Consider the following 17,885-nt stretch of genomic DNA (forward strand, 5'->3'; position numbering starts at 1 on the left):
CCTGCACTTTATCAAACACCTTAGTGGCTTTATCATTTATCAAATGATCACATGATGCCATCTTTTCCAGCTTTATTTAGATATAACTGACATAGAACATTATGTAAGTTTAAAGGTGTGCAATATGATGATTTGATATATGTATATATTGAGAAATGATTACCACGGTAAGGTTAACACATCCTTCACCTCACAAAATTACCTTTTTGTAGTTGCTATGATGAGGACATTTAAGATTTACACTCTTAGCAAGAATATTAAAAGCAACAAGAGAAAAGCAACAAATAATATACAAGGGAACTCCCATAAGGCTATCCATTGATTTTTTCAGCAGAAACTCTGCAGGCCAGAAGGGAGTGGCAGGACATACTTAAAGTGATGAAAGAGAAAAATCTACAACGAAGAATACTCTACCCAGCAAGGCTCTCGTTCACATTTGATGGAGAAATCAAAAGCTTTATGGAAAAGCAAAAGCTAAAAGAATTCAGCACCACCAAACCAGCTTTAAAACAAATGCTAAAGGAACTTCTCTAGGTAGAAAAGAAAAGGCCACAATTAGAAATAAGAAGGTTGTGAAATGGAAAAGCTCACTGGTAAAGGCAAACGTACAATAAAGGTAGGAAATCATCTACACACAAAGCTAGTAGGGAGGACGAAAACAGTAAAATCATCTGTATCCACAATAAGCAGTTAAGGGATACACAAAAGAATTAGATGTAAAATATAGTATCAAAAACAGTAAGTGTGAGGGGAGGAGAGTACAAATGCAGGGTATCTAAAATGCATTTGAAATTAAGAGATGAGCAACTTAAAACAAGCAGGTATATACATACACTGCTATACAAAAACCTCATGGTAACTGCAAGACAAAAATCTGTAATAGATATACACACAAAAAAGAAAAAGGAAGCCAAATCTAACACTAAAGATAGTCATCAAATCACAAGAGAATAGAACCAAAGAAGAAAGGAGAAAAAAAGACCTACAAAAACAAACCCAAAACAATTAACAAAATGGCAATAGGAATATACATAATGGTAATTACCTTAAATGCAAACAGACTAAATGCTCCAGCCAAAAGACACTGACTGGCTGAATGGATACCAAAACAGGACCTGTATATATCCTGCCTATAAGAGACTCACTTCAGATCTAGAGACACATACAGACTGAAAATGAGGGGATGGAAAAAGGTATTCTAAGCAAATGGAAATCAAAAGAAAGCCGGAGTAGCAAGCAACACTTAGACAAAATAGACTTTAAAATAAAGACTCTTACAAGAGACAAAGAAGGACACTACATAATAATCAAAGGATCAAATCAAGAAGAAAATACAACAATTGTAAATATATATGCACCCAACATAAGAGCACCTCAATATAAAAGGCAAATGTTAACACATATAAAAGGAGAAACTGACAAAAACACAGTAATACTGGGGGACTTTAACACCCCACTTATATCAATGGTCAGATCATCCAGACAGAAAATCAATAAGGAAACACAGGCCTTAAATGACACACTAGACTAAATGGACTTAACTGATATTTACAGAGCACTCCATCCAAAAGCAATAGAATATACATTCTTTTCAAGTGCACATGGAACATTCTCCAGGATAGATCACATGCTGGGCCACAAAGTGAACCTCAGTAAATTTAAAAAAATGGAAATTGTATCAAGCATCTTTTCTGACCACAACACTATGAGGCTAGAAATTAACTGTAAGGAAAAAACTGCAAAAAATACAAACATGTGGAAGCTAAATAATATGTTACTAAACAACCAATGGATCACTGAAGAAATCAAAGAGGAAATTAAAAAATACTGAGAGAAAATGAAAATGAAAACACAACACTCCAAAAAAATAGTTATTAAAAATTTTTTTTAATAAAAAATAAAAAAATAAAAAAAATTTACTCTCTTAGCAACTCGCAAGTATATAATACAGTATTGTTAACTATAGTCACCATGCTGTACATTAGTTCCTCAAAAGGTATTCCTCTTAAAACTCCAAGTTGGTGTGCTCTGACCAACATTTACTCATTTCCCCACCCCAGCAACCACCAACCTACTGTTTCTGTGACTTTGGCTTTTGAAAATTCCACATATAAGTCAGATCATACAGTATTTGTCTTTCTCTGATTTATTTCACTTAGCATAATGCCCTCAAGTTTCTTTTTATTTATTTATTTTTTAACATCTTTATTGGAGTATAATTGCTTTACAATGGTGTGTTAGTTTCTGCTTTATAATAAAGTGGATCAGTTATACCTATACATATGTCCCCATATCTCTTCCCGACCTCAAGTTTCATCCATGTTGTTGCAAATGGCAGGAATTTCTCTTTTATGGTTGAATAATGTTCCACCGTATTTACCTACCACATTTTCTTTATCTATTCATCTGCTGGTGGACAGTTAGATTGTTTCCATATCTTGGTTATTGTAAATAATGGTGCAAAGAACAGAGGAGTACAGATATCTCTTTGAGCCTGTGATTTCAATTCCTTCAGATATATATCCAGAAGTGGGATTGCTGGATCATATGGCAGTTCTATTTTTAAATTTTTGAGGATCCTCCACACTGTTCACCATAGCAGCTGTACCAATTTACATTTCTACCAACAGTGCACAAGGACTCTCTTCTCTCCACATCCTTGCTAACCCTTGTTATCCCTTGTCTATTTTTTATAACAGGGGTGAGGTGATATCTCCTTGTGGCTTTGATCTGTATTTCCCTGATGTTAGTGATGCTGAGTACCTTTCCATGTACCTCATGGCTATCTGAATATCCTCTTTGGAAAAATGTCTACTCATGTTCTTTGCCCATTTTAATTGGATTATTTGGGGTTTTGTTTTTTTGGGGGTTTTTTGCTATGGAGTTATAAAGAATTGCTTATATATTTTGGGTATAAACCCCTTACCAGATACATGGTTTACAAATATTTTCTCCTTTCTGTAGGTTGCCTTTTTCTTTTGTTGTTTCTTTTGATGTGCACTAAAAAACTAAAAAACTTCTTTTGAAGTTTTTTAGTTTGATGTAGTCCAACTTGTTCGTGTTTGCTTTTGTTGCTTGTGCTTTTGACGTCATATCCAAAAAATCATTGCCTAGAACCCTGTCAAGGAGTTTACCACCTATGTCTTCTTCTAGGATTTTTACAGTTTTATGGCTTACACTTAAGTCCTTAATCCGTTTTGAGTGAACTGTTGTGAATGATGTAAGATAGAGGACCAGTTTCATTGAATCTATAGATGGCTTTGAATAGTATGGACATTTTAATAATTTTAATTCTTCCAATCCAAGAACGCAGGATATCTGTTCATTTACTTCTTCGATTTCTTTCATCAGTGTTTTAACGTTTTCATCATATACATCTTTCACTTCCTTGGCTTAACTTATTCCTAAGTATTTTACTGTTTTTGATGCTACTGTGAATGAGACTGTTTTCTATATTTCTTTTCTAGATAGTTCAGTGCATATGATGTCACCTTATTTGACCTGCTGATCTGATTTATTAGATATATTAATTCATAATATTGCATTATTCCTGAATTTACTTTTAAAATAGGGCAAACTATGATCAAGTAAACTCTATCAAAATCAACTTAAAAATAAAATGTACACTAAATAAGACCATTGAGCAAAAAATTGAAATAAGCAGTGTACTCACTTTTATAGTGACACAAAATAAAAGTAATGAAAAACAAAATGTGAATGTCTAACATGTATATGAAAGCTGTCAGTGCTGCCTACCTCCTGACCCTGGCCTTCCTTCAAAGAGATGTAATTTTTAAAAAATGAAAAGGAAGAAAGGGAGGGAGGAAAGGAAGAAGGAAGGAAATTTGCATTACTTTCTTACTTTGCCTTAAATACTTCTGTAAAAGAAGAGTTTTCATTTGACCAAACCTGCAAGACCTTGCAATAACCATAAGATCTGTGTTTTACCTCTAATTATCCTACTAGCCATGGACAGATTCTTCCCAGGCCCTAAATTATATTTGGAAAACAAATTTCTCTTTTCTGGAACTTGCTATTCAATGTCTCTTTTTAATTACATGCAGACTGCTGTGTGCTATGTATTTTCCTAAATTTACTGACCTTTATGCACAACACTGAAACTGACTCTGTGTGAAGTTTGATGGTATTAATAGAAAACAATATGAATTTGAGACATACATTTCATATAGGAAGGACTAGAGAAAAACTCAAACCCACACAACCATGGAAAATGATGCCAGTATCATTGGAGATGCTGAAAAAGACTTAATCTTGGTGAGGTATTAGAACTCATCAGAATAATAAATGAAAAGCCAGGACTTCCTGGTGGCGCAATGGTTAAGAATCTGCCTGCCAATGCAGGGGACACGGGTTCAAGCGCTGGTCAGGGAAGATCCCACATGCCACGGAGCAACTAAGCCCGTGCGCCACAACTACTAAGCCTGCGCTCTAGAGCCCGCGAGCCACAACTACCGAGCCCACATGCCACAACTACTGAAGCCCGTGCGCCTAGAGCCCGTGCTCTGCAACAAGAGAAGCCACTGCAATGAGAAGCCCGCGCACCGCAACAAAGAGTAGTCCCCGCTCGCTGCAACTAGAGAAAGCCCGTGCGTAGCAAAGAAGACCCAAAGCAGCCAAAAATAAATAAATAAATAAATTTAAAAAAATAAATAAATAAATGAAAAGCAGACCTTTCTTCTAAAACAAGCAGATCTCACCATGTACTCATGGTGGGGGTGTCGGGGGGGGTAGGATAATGAAAGCAGGTGAGCACATATCAAATGGGGCCACCCTAGGTAAGTCAGCATAGCCCACTGCCTGGGAGCACAGGCTTTTAAATCAGAGAGACCTGAATTCAAGTCCTACCTCCTACAGTTACTAGGCTTATGGTCCCAGCTGAGTTATTGATCTTTCTGGCCTTGATTCTCATTTATAAAAAGAAGATAATAGCAGTAATTCTGCCATTGGGATGCTGACAGATTTGAATAAGACACGCCTGACATATAATTGTTTACTGTTATTATTGTCATTATTAATATTGGGAAATTACCTAGTCATTACCTAGAATACCATCATCAGCACCATTCAAAAACTGATTGATAGTTTAAAACACACTAAAATGAAAAATTCAATTTCTAAATTATTTTTCTTAAAAACAAAGTGATTCACCTATGCTTTCTTTATTTGCAAGGGCCCCAGCATTTTCTGGTATAAAGCTGAGAGCTGTTTGGCTGAAATAACTAATCAGCATTAAACATACACCTTTTTTCCATATAATATCTTTATTTCCCTTTGCCCCAAATGAAGCAGCTTCCTCCAATGAGGACTGGAGTCAAGAAAAGCATCCATATCCCCAAACATTCTCGTAGACAGCAAAACTCCTTTCTTTTCCAGTTCTTTTTAGCTGTGGGAATAGACACCTCCTTAAACCACCCTGTCACTGACTTTGCAACTTCAGTCCCTAGAAGCAGCTGCAACACAGCTGGTAACACTCCCCTGGGCCTTAAGCAGTGCAAGAAAGTTCATCACACGGTAGAGCTTTCTCCAGGGTGAAGAGCAAGAGACAGGAGACCCAGAGTCACAGCAAAGCCAGTGGAAATAATGAAACCTATCAGAGGGATGACTACAAGAGAGTACGTGAGCTCAGGATATGAAAACGGGGAAGGAAGCTACTGGGAGGGCTTCCCTAGTCAACTCAAGAACACACCCTCTGCTTGCTCACAGGTTGAATTTCAAAGACCCACCTCTGTCCCTCTAGTAGGAAGGCCAGCAATTCCTAGGAAAACAGATCTGAAGGCCACAGAAAATCCCAAGACCCATCTAAAAGGATACAAATTAAGTACCGTAACTACCACATGAATTTGATTTGGCCTGCAGTGGTCAACAACCTTCACTTAGTCCAGTGCACTCTGGAAGATCTTAAGTGAAACATTCTCAGGGGAAAGTGCTAGCACGTGAAAGTAAAGGCACTCCTTCAGGGACTTTATAGCAGTGACTGAGAGCAGAGCCAAGACACAGCTGTCCTGAGGCCTGCAGGCGGCCAAGCTCACTCACCAGCCTCACAGCTCTTACACCTCATGTCTGTCCCACAGCTCAACTCAGGTCACCCCTGCCCAGATGCTCCATGTGCAAATGCTAGGGGTCTAGAGATGACAATCAAGGTTAACAGCAAACCCTTTAACAAAAGAGGTGGCAGAGGCAAACGCCCCCTCCATCATGCCCAACTCACCTTCACCAGGAAGAAGGACACACCGTACGTCCGGAGAGACCGGGCGAGTTTGACATACTTGACCTTGGCTTCTATTTCGTTCATCTCTCCACAGTTCTTGTGCTCCTACAAACGTGACAGAGGCAGGGACCAGTTACTGCAGCTCTGACAGCAGGTGGACTTTGTGAGAGGTGTTATTCCACATGGTGTCTATGCCTTTGTGGATGCATGTCCCTGCTGACCGAGGGTCAGAGCACACAGAAAGTGCTAATGCACAGTTTCTTAAGTAGAATGTGAGCCCAAATTCCCTATAGATTTCACAGTTATATGCAACAATTCATGCACATGCAGCATGGCAAGAACAGGGTCCATAATTGCAACCTAATTTTCAAAGGGCTCCACGTTCCAAAAGGTTCAGGACCAACACGTCAAAGGAGAACTAGAAAAATGTTCTTGTCCTGGGTTCTAACATCCAGGCAAAAGATAAAGTTTTCCAAAGAGCAGGATATATAAATGCCTGGACGTCTCAGTGTGTGCAAACAATACTGGATTTATAAAAATATGTTTTTATACACATGAAATTTATCTCTTCCAATTTATATTTACATTTCAATGCCAAAACACTTTGGTATTTTGGATTCACTAGAGTGATTGTTTCCTGGCAAAGTTGATGACAGGGCTTTTTTTTTACTGGTTGCCTAGAATAGATAACTTTCTGAACTTTAGACTAAACCTGGATTTTAAAAAGACACCAGTTCCCAAATTCTGCGATTCAAAAAACAAATCTCGGGATTAAAAAAAGCTTCTTGAAGCGTCTTCCTCAGTGCATTTTAATGGCAACTTGCCTTGTTTCAATGCTTCCAAGATAACGTCTCTGAAGTTAAATGTATGCACATTTTTCTCAGAAGGGCTGAGTAACCTTTAGCAAGAAGGTATGGATTAAGATAATAAATCTGCCCAAAGTAGAACTGTCAGCTTCTTTACTCCTGAGTCACAAATCATTTATTATATAAGCAGAGTACATGCACGGGGTATGAAACTATCATGTGCAGAGGCCCCTCTTGGACTAATAAATGAGGATAGGCTTTGTGGATGCATGAGGAGAATAATAAAGTTCTGAACATTTCCAGTACCTGAAATATTCTCTTTTCAGCTCCTCTCTGCTTGATGTATTCTTTGGGCAGGAATTCCTTTAGACTGAGAGAGAGAGAATAAAAAAAAGGTAAGGCATTTATCATACTCTATGATGAGGAGGAAAGAAAAGAAACTTTTCATAAAACTCACAGTTAAGTCCCTAACTCTCAGTATTTTATGGTATAATTAATAACAGACAGCCATATCCCACAATGCTCTTAAATAAAATGCAAATATAAAACCAGTCTGATAAAAAGGGTCAAACTAACATATTCAAGAAGAAAGATTGTCCAGGATATATTGTAAAATGACAAAGTAAAGCGCCCAAGAGTGTACAGTATGCTAACCTTCGTGATAAAGGGAGGAAAATATCCTCCATTTTGTACTGTTAATGTGTATTTTTAAAAACATTAGAAGGATATATCTAGTACTAATAAAAATGATTCTTAATGGAAAAAAGGAAAAAACAGGGACAAGGGAACAAGAATGGAAATTAAACCTCTTAATTTTCCTTGTACTATAGTCTTCACTTTAGAACCAAATGAAATCACAAATGGGTAAAACGCAACACGTAAAAATCTAAAGCAAATTGAAACAAATGAACCTAACAGTGTATGGAACCAACAGCCTAACTTTGAAAAACAGTCTTTTAACAATACCCATCCCCAGTGAGATATATCTTAAAGATAAAATGGACCATAGTAGACTTGTTAAATATTGATATCATTATTTCAAAACTAATATCTACTCTTCCCCCTAAATATATACACAAATACACACACTATAAAATTAGTATATTACATTATCTAAGTAGGTAGATATTATATATAATTAGGATAAAGTAAATGAGTAATTACATTAGTTGTTAGAAATCAAGATTTTTAGCATGAAATAAATAAAGCAAAAGAAGTTAAATGAAAACCCTGCAATATTTCATCTGAATGCAAATATTGATCTGCATGTCTGATTCATTTTTCTTTTTCTGAAAAAATTTTCTACTTGTGTCCACTGCAGAGGCTAGGGGCAAGGACAACCGGGTGGCAATAAGCCTCCCCAGTGCGTCAGCCAGGTGGTCTTCCAACACCATTTCCCGCTAAAAGGAATCCAGGATCCTTGGAGAAATGACTGATTCTAGCTTTGGGACAGGAGATGTATAAAATGTTCCTGGGGCTTCTTGTGCCTGAGGATCAAGGAAGTTATCAAAATGACACTGGACTGACATCAAGGGATAACCAATGCCCAAACATGGGGTGATTTTTAAAACCTCATACAAAAGAAGAGAGGACAGAACAATGTGCCCACTGACCAACTTCAACAATAATAACTCATGGCCATTCATGACTCATCTACTCCCTTACCCACAGGCCCTCTCATGGATTATTTGAAGCAAACACCAGACATCATATAATTAATTTCATGTGAGAGGCAATTGGAGCATCAGAAAGAATGAAGACTGCAATTGGTCAAAACATAGGTACGTAAAATTCAATAAAGATTCTTTGAAATAATCATTGATCACCTTAAGAGGTTGCTAGGGCACCAGCTCATACCGAAAATTGATAAAGGAAAAGAAACAAAGCTAATAAATGCAGAAGGAATAATAGAATTCCAAAATCATCATTTTACAACTCTTAATGAAATAGTCAATAGATCAAAACAAGCATGAGTGGCTGCTAAAACCAGTAAGTAACAAGTTAATGGTGGACTTTATAACAGAAGGATCAGTCTGATCCAAACCCAATGATCAATTTTAAATGAGAGTGGGATAACCACACAGCATATGCCTTCTGACTGATATAACTAACAGGAAGTATACAGTACCACCTAGGAAGTATTCTTGGGAATAGAGAAAAACTAAGTAAATATATAACTGAATATGAATTTCATAAGAATCTAAATATAAATCTAAGTTTACAAAAAAAGAAAAAAAAAACCCTAATAGTTTAAAAAACTAATAGTTTGAAAAAAGAGAGAGAGAGAGGAACATGGTAAGTGACACTACCAGGATACAATGAGCCAAATCCCATCTTGTAAATATTATAAAAATAACCCAGGTTTTTCACAAATAACTGGCTTGCTGGTACAGGTGAAAAAGATGACACACAGATTAACAGAGTTTTAAGAAACATTTATTACAAAGCTACAGTAACAAAGATAGTATGGTACTGACATAAAAATAGACATATAGGTCAACAGAACAGAATTGAGACTCCAGAAATTAACCCTTATCTTTACAGACAACTGATTTTCAACAAGCGTGCCAAGACACTTCAGTGGGAAAAGAATTGTCTTTTTAACAAACGGTGCTGAGACAATTGGATAACCACATGCAAAACAATGAAGTTGGACCTCCTACCTCACATGACACATAAAAATTAACTCCAAATGGATCACTGACCTAAATGTAAGAACTAAATTAAATCTCTAACTCTTAGAAGAAAATAAAGGAGTAAATTTTTATGACCTTGGGTTAGGCAAAGACTTTTAAAATACAATACTAAAAGCATATGCAGCAAATGAAAATAAAATAAACTGGACTACATCAAAATTTTAAACATTGAACTGCAAAAGAAATCATTAAAAAAGTGAAGACTCAACCCACAGAATGGGAGAAAATATGTGCAAATTATGTATCTGATAAGGACTTGTATCCAGAATATATAAAACCTCTTATAACTAATGATTTTTAAAAAAACAATTAAAAATGGTCATAGGATCTTGAATAGACACTTCCCCAAAGAAGAGATAAAAATGGTCAAAAACACCTGAAAATATTCTCAACACCAGCAGCCATCAGGAAAACACAAAGAAAAACCACAATATCGTACCAGTGCGTACCCAGTAGGGCACTACAGTAAAAAAGACAGACAGTAAGGAGTGTTGGCGAGGTTATGGAGAATTTGGAACCTTCACACACTGCTAGTGGGAATGTAAAATGGCGCAGCTGTTGTGGAAAACAATTTGGTAGTTCCTCAAAAGATTAAACAGCAATTCTACTCCTAGGCATATATCTAGGAAAAGTAAAAACATATGTCCACATAAACATTTGTACATGGATGTTCACAGTAGTATTATTCATAATAGCCAAAAGGTGGAAACAACTCAAATGTCCATCAACTGATGAGTGGATGAATAAAATGTAGTTTAGTCATACAATGTAACTTTATTTGGCAATAAAAAGGCATTAAGTATGATACATGCAACAGTATGGAAACACTGTGCTAAGTGAAAGAAGCCCATCACAAAGGACCACAAATTGTATGATTCTACGTATACGAAGCATCCAGAATAGGCAAATCTATAGAGGCAGATAGGACTAGAGGTTGCAAAGGCTGAGGAAGGGAGAGGGGAACCTGGGGAATGACTGTTAATGGACACAGGGCTTATTGTAGGAGGGACACAAATGTTCTAAATTAGATTGTGGTAATGGTTGCACAATCTTGTGAATACACTAAAAAACGCTGAAATATAAATTTTAAATGGGCCAATTGTATGGTATGCAAACTCCATCTCAATAAAGCTGTTTTTTAAAAAAGAAAAACACCAACCACTACAGGCCTTGTTTGGATCCTGGTATTAACAAAGTATAAAATGACATTTTTAATACAATGCAGGGGAGAATTTAACACAGACTGGGTATTAGATGTGATTAAAGAATTGCTGCTAATTTTGTTTGGTATTAGGGTGGATTTGCAGTTAGGCGGGGTTTTAATTATTTAAAAAAAATTTTCATTGTCAGAAAAACATACTGAAGTACTGATAGGCGAAATGGTATGCCGTCTTGGATTTGCTTTCAATACTCCAGCCAAAAAAGGGGGTGGGTCAGGTCCAGGTTCTGGCTACATTATGCGTTGAATCATGATAGCTCTTCAACCTGCAAACTACATATGTAGACAAAAATTCTGAGTATATTTTCTGGAATGTCAGGGATCTAGGTTTGAGCACCACCAGAACACTCTGGCCTAATCAAGAGACCCCCCACATCAGTCTGCAGGAAGGAACCTAAGAAACATCTAGGCAGCAGCCCCTTAGATGTTATGACTACTGTTAAGCAACTTCAGGGAAAAAAGGTCTGGTTGAGAGAAGAATGGAAGGCATCAATGTCACAAAAGAGGAAGCTGAGTCACAGAGAGGTCACTTAGCTGAGGTCACAGGACTGGATGGGAGCAGGGAGCCTCTGACCTCCAGTCCAAGAGCAGATGCACGTGAACACAGGGCTGTTTCAGGCTCCCCCAGGAACACACTTAAAATGATAACCAGGAAGCATCCTGAGGGGGCCACTGCTGTGAGTCTCTGGACAGCAACTCCTATGCCATCAACAAAGGAGACCTTGCAAAGGTTATCAAAAGCACCCAAAAAGGGCCCCATGCCAAGCCCACTCACGACGATGACTGCTACTAGAACACCAGATGGCAGCATCCGGTGGCCAGGCCGGAATATGTTGGGTATTTATGGCAATAAAGTTCTGTGTGGCCACAAGCTGCCCTCAACTCAAACTCTGCAAACTAACCCTCCCACTCTTTGGTAGGCATTGAACCTCCCACTCTTCAGTAGGTACAGAAACAACTTCCAGAAGCTTGCACCAGAGGTGTGACCCCTGGTGTTGCAAGAAGCGATCTGGGGGGAGTTTAGTGTAAGGTATTTTCAAATAAGAAGTGAGTGTGTGGGTGTGGGTCCGCGTGCACGTGTGGGGTGTATTCTTCCCCAGTAAATCGGACAACGCGCACAGTGTCAGCAAGGGAGCTGAAAGGAGCAGGCAGCCTCCCATCGCTGCCTGCCAGCCGGCGGTTCAGCAGTTCCAGCTCGGTTGTGTTTTTGATTACCAAACCCGAGTATGGAAGGCTCCTAAGCATCTGCGGCAGACATACAAGTGAAATCTGTCGGCTTTCTCTGAGAAAATGGGTCAGATGGGCAAACCTGATTGGAAATTTTTCTCCTAATTAAGCAAGCCCTGACCGAGCAAAGTCCCTTGCACTGCCGCCTTAAACATTCCCACCTTAAAAGGGCAGCCTCCAAACCCTCTGCCAGCCTCGTGCATATCATTTTTTCGGAGTGCAATAATAACAGATCTCCCGCTTTACTAAGACGGCAGACTAGTCAAAGTTCTCACACTCTGAGATCCATGCAAGGTTGAAATCAGCCAAGAGACTCTTCTCTCAGGAGCTCTACTTTCACTCTGGCCGAGCCAGTTGTATTTCTTCCCCCATCTGTATTTATCTGCATTTGCTCCCCAATCTCGTTGCTGACTGTTTATCACATAACTATGTACTAAACCAATACAGCCCATAAACTGTTAAAATAGTCCAAAAGAGAGCTACTTAACGCTTCCTAATGGTAAATATTTACAAAAAGTTATTGAATTAGATATAAGCGAGACAAATGTAAAATACTGAAAGGAAAACATTGTGAAAATTTAAAAACAGTCTGTCCTCAGAGTGCTTCATGACCATCTTTATATTCTCTTGTAGATGATGTGGTTCATCCAACAAAGATAATGTGGAACCTTAACTAGGTGACCCACACCAGGAAAACACATTGGTCCAGTATCAAAAGATTGGCAAATGAATGCTTAATTTGAAAGTTAAAATATAGGGTTTCAGAGAGGTAGTAGCATAGATTCTTTGATTATCCAAGCAACCGTAAACCATGTTGATAGAGGGTTTTCCACTACTAACGGCTGCCGTTTTATTGAAAGGCAAATAATGTTTCGGATGTTTTACATGCAGAAATAGATTAGTTAAACTCTGACAAAAGCCCTTGGGAGAAAATATTCCAATATTCCAGTTTTTTATATATGGAACAGGAGGTTCAGTGATGCTAAGTAAGTTGCCCACAATCATAGCCAACAACTTAAGCCTCCTCTGTGGGCTCCAGAGACCATGCTCTTAGCTACTTAGCACCCTGGTCTCTCCAAGCTACCCTTTGATCAAAAGACATACCATGCGATCAGTATTTGAGAACTTTCAGACAAAGAGAGGAATAAAATAACAGAAACATCCAATCAGATAATGGTAACAATGACCATAGTGGTGGCAGTCAATTTTTTAGAAATGCCGAGAGGCAGTGAAAAAGGGAAGGGGAATTTAATAAACACATCTAGAGGGAGAGGGATCTGGATTCAAATATAGCCATTCACTTAAAACTTCATTTTCTTATATAAATGTAAGCTGCTTCTGGAAGTTATTCCAAAAGAGGCATTCTAAAGATGTTCTCCAGTCTGAAAATAAGTACACAAGTACATGGGAGGCAGCTATGATTTGAGGAAAGTTTAACTGTTTTTCATCTGTCCCAGAACTGTCACCTAGTAGTCGCACCACCACGGGCAACTCACCACCTCTCTAAGCTGATCTTATCACCTGAAAAGCAGATAGGATTCCTACCTAGGAGTGTTCACCTACAACTAACGACAGTTTCATTTTTCTAATCCTGAAATCATATGAACTGAAAACAATGGCTTGCCCCCTCATTCCTGGGGAATGAGGGCATCAATATGAACACACAAACAAAGCAGTGAAGAACACATGGTGGAGGAATAAAGGGGAGGGAAGGTACCGACGTACAGCAAGGACAGTGTCGCCCAAGGGACACTGGAACACCCAGGTTTCCTGAGCCCCATCTTTATGCTCAACCACCAAATGAGTAACAATAACATCTCCAATTTGGTAGCACATAAAGTTCTCAAAGTGTGGTCCCAAGACCAGCAGCATCAGTACTACCTGGGAACATGTTAGACGTGTCAATTTTCAGGCTTTGCCCCAAACCCAATGAATAAGAAGCTCTGGAGGTGAGGCCCAGTAGCATGTTTTAACAAGCCCTTTGGATGAGCCTGACATATGCTAAAGGTGGAGAACCACTGGCCCAGTGGGCCGAAAGCTCAAATGATGAAGTTGGATACACTGACTTTAAATCCAGACTCAAAGATGAAAATGTCTGTGACTTAAGAGTATTGGTCAAGTCCTGGATAACTGAGGTGATGATGTAGGTGGAAGAAAGCACTGGATGAGTTGGAAAACAGTTACAGTGGCAAGAAGTGGAGAGTGAAGAGAGCATGGGGAAAGCACAGGAAAGGGTCTGAGGGCCTCAGTCACACAGTAGTTCTGTGCTCCTGAACCAATCCCAATGCCCCTTAGTATAAGGACGGGAAATCGTCCAGAGGCTCAGAGACAGCTCCAGGCTAGATACATTCAGAGGTTCCTGGTTTGAAAGTTCTGGAGTCTGAAAGTCGTTAGGGAGAGAGACATCAACCTTAGGAGGCTGCTGCTAGGAGGAAACAGTGAAGGCACCACTGAGTGGTCAGCACCACGCCAAACTGCTGAAAGCGCTCCAGGCTGTCAGGGGCACGGGACAGAAGCCAATGATAGAGAAGCTAGTGCATGGGCAGCGGTGAGGAATAGGAGGTAAGACAGAGTTGGTGAGAAACAAAGCTGAAACGCTTGCTTCACTGTTAGTTTGAAAACAGAATCTACAGCCAAATTATTCTGACAAAAAAACGCACAGAACAACTCCAAAGGAGGAATATGTGTCTGAACAGATGCCAAGAGAAAAACTGACTTAAGACTTCCTACTGTGTCAAGAGCTTTGCTTGTTGACAGTAGAATTATCTTGAGTTTGTGGGGAAAAATTTCCATGTCCACTCTAAATTCTTCCTCAGAGATTCATACCCTGGGTTGCTGTGTTTTCTCAGTGAAATACTTTTGGGGAACACGCCAACAGGACGAGGGGGCTATGGTAATCTAGCAGGAGGGAGGTTTCCTTCACCTGCTAGCTCCCTGCCTGCCTGCACCCAACCACTGGACCATTTCTCCCTGTGACATACAGAGTCACGGAACCTTTCTGTCTGACCTCCAAGGCCCATTAATTTTGCCTTTACCACATGGTATATATCCAACCTCAGTGATCACAAGCTTTTATCACCTCACACATAGACTACTGCAACTGACTTTTTAAAAGATACGTTAACTGTGAAAACATTTGAAATATAAAGAACAGTATATACCTCAATTTACATACCTATCATCAAGGATAAATACATGTTACCATGTGGTCATATTTGCTTTATGATTGCTACCTCTCCTTCTGAAAGAACAAATGACAGATTTAGCTGAAGTGCCACACCACCCTTCTTTCTCTCCCTAAGGGTTGTCATTTTCCTGAAGGTAATTTCCACACATATTTTATCATGTTCCTACATCTCCTTATATCTATAACACAATATATTGTTTCTCATTGTATTTTTAAATTCAACAGATTCATCTTCCAAAATATCTTGTTTCCTCTGTAAAGTACTTTGCTGTTTTCATACATTAAAATTTGTGCCCATCTGGGACTTCCCTGGTGGCTCAGTGGTTAAGAATCTGCCTGCCAATGCAGGGGACACGGGTTTGAGTCCTGGTCCGGGAAGATTCCCACATGCCACGGAGCAACTAAGCCCGTGCGCTACAACTACTGAGCCTGCGCTCTACAGCCCATGAGCCACAACTACTGAGCCCGCCGGCCTAGAGCCCGTGCTCTGCAACAAGAGAAGCCACTGCAATGAGAAGCCTACGCACCACAACGAAGAGTAGCCCCCGCTCGCCGCAACTAGAGAAAGCCCATGTGCAGCAGAAAAGACTAAACACAGCCAAAAAAAATAAATAAATAAAAATAATAAATTAATTAATTAAAAAATTTGTGCCCATCTGAGAGACATGAAATGCTATCTTCTTACTGATTTTGCATTCTGGATTGCTTATGAGGCTGAATATTTTTCCCTGTCTTTAGAAGTCAGTTGAATTTCCTCTTCTCTCAAGTGCCTATTTGTTATCTTGATCTTTTTTTCTTAGAAGGTCTTATTTCCTTTTTCATATTTTCTGGACATTAATTTGTTCTTGGTAGTATGCACTGCAAATATACAAATTTCTTCTTTCAGTCTGGGGCCTCACTCTTCATTTGGTAATGTCTTTTGCCTAGTATTTTAACTTTCATTTAGGCAAGTTCATCAACCTTTAGAACTCTTAACATCACCCTACATCAATAATGGAGTGTTTTAATTACTATAGCTCTCTAAGAAATTGGGATAATTGTGTGAGTCCTCTATATATTTTCACACAAATACACATATTTTTATTTTTCACAGTCCTGCAGGTGAATACCATGGTTGTCTGGATCTAGGTGGTAATAAGCTGCCTTTATGTATTGATCTTTCTTCCAGAGACTCTCCTTTCTATTAATAGTTCTAATTAGTTTCTTCATAGATTGAGTGAATTATCTATGTAGATAAACCTATCACCTACAACTAATGACAGTTTCATTTTTCTAATCCTGAAATCATTTCTTTTTTCTTGCCTTATTGTGTAATTTACTTATTATTTAGTATCTGCCTCCCTGAACTAGAATATAAGTTCCATGAGGGTAGGAATGTTTGACTGTGTTTTACACTGCTGTCTCCCTAATGTCTAGTGCCTACAGGTAGAAAGACATGTAATAAATTATTTATTGAACAATGAATTTTGCATTCCTGGAGAAACCAGTTACAAATTGCAGTTATGTATAAACACATGTCATGCTGGACTTTATTAATTTACAAATTTTAGGGAAGGCATCTATATTGAGTTTAAAAGTGTTACATGGTCTGTATACAGTTTTGCTATCTTAATTCTGCTAGCTCCAAGTTAAGGTGATGAGTTTTGGGGTTTTCTTTCTTTTTTTTCCTCTTTCCTCTTTTTATTTCCTCTGAAATAACCTGAGCCTACTTTTTTGTTTTGTTGTTTTTTGATTGGTATATTTTAAACCGTTAAGACTATTTCTTTCAAGATCATAGATCCATCCAGATTTTCTAAATATCCATTTTTGTCTAGATTTTAAATATTTTGGCTTCAAGTTTTCATTTCATTCTCTTATGATTTTTAAAACCCCTATCTGAAGTTCTGTCCCCATTACTAATAATGTTTATTTTTGCCTTTTTCTTCTTTTGTTTTATTTGATCAAACTTACCAGAAATTTACATATTTTATTAATTTTTTCAAAGCAGCAGCTTTGGGTGTTGCTGATTCTCTCTATGATTTCTATTTCATTACTTTCTCTTGACTAAAACATTTTCTTTCTTCTATTTTGATCTTGTTCTACTTATCACTCCCTGAGGGAAGTATGTTAAATTATTCCACTAAAAGCATGTATATGAAATTCTCCTTGTAATACTGCCTGCTTTTCCTTTTTATATTTTAAGGTAATGTTAGATGCATACAGGCTCACACCCTGGCGAATTAGCCTTCTATCTTTATAACAACCTTCTTTGTCTCTACTTATGCTTTGTTTGCCTTACAGTCTATATTTTGTGACACTGCGTATAGCTTCTCTAGCTTTGATTTAACCGGTTTCTTGGTACACCATTTTATGCCTTTAAACTTTCCTGTGCCCTTAAACTTTAAGTATGTCTTCTAGAAATACTACAGAGCTGAACTTTTAAAAAATTTCATCCAATGAGAACCTCTATTAACTGGTAAGTTTGATTTACTTACATTTGCTATGATGCCTAAGATATTTAGAAGTATTTCTCAGATCTTAT

At 38.2% G+C, this 17,885-nt stretch overlaps 1 protein-coding gene across 8 annotated transcripts in view; it reads right to left on the bottom strand.

Moving 5' to 3' along the window:
- The window catches only part of TLN2 (talin 2), a 450,559-nt gene that overhangs the window by 170,429 nt on the left and 262,245 nt on the right, over window positions 1-17,885 (bottom strand). For all 8 annotated transcript variants that reach the window (XM_036843237.1, XM_036843236.1, XM_036843229.1 and 5 more), the window contains 2 exons: window positions 7,342-7,405; window positions 6,230-6,334 (listed from right to left, as the gene is read on the bottom strand). In XM_036843237.1, the coding sequence (XP_036699132.1) occupies window positions 6,230-6,334; window positions 7,342-7,405 (169 nt within the window). The remainder of the gene's footprint in view (window positions 1-6,229; window positions 6,335-7,341; window positions 7,406-17,885) is intronic.

The sequence above is a fragment of the Balaenoptera musculus genome, chromosome 2, assembly GCF_009873245.2.
Source record: "Balaenoptera musculus isolate JJ_BM4_2016_0621 chromosome 2, mBalMus1.pri.v3, whole genome shotgun sequence".
Classification (NCBI taxonomy): domain Eukaryota; kingdom Metazoa; phylum Chordata; class Mammalia; order Artiodactyla; family Balaenopteridae; genus Balaenoptera; species Balaenoptera musculus.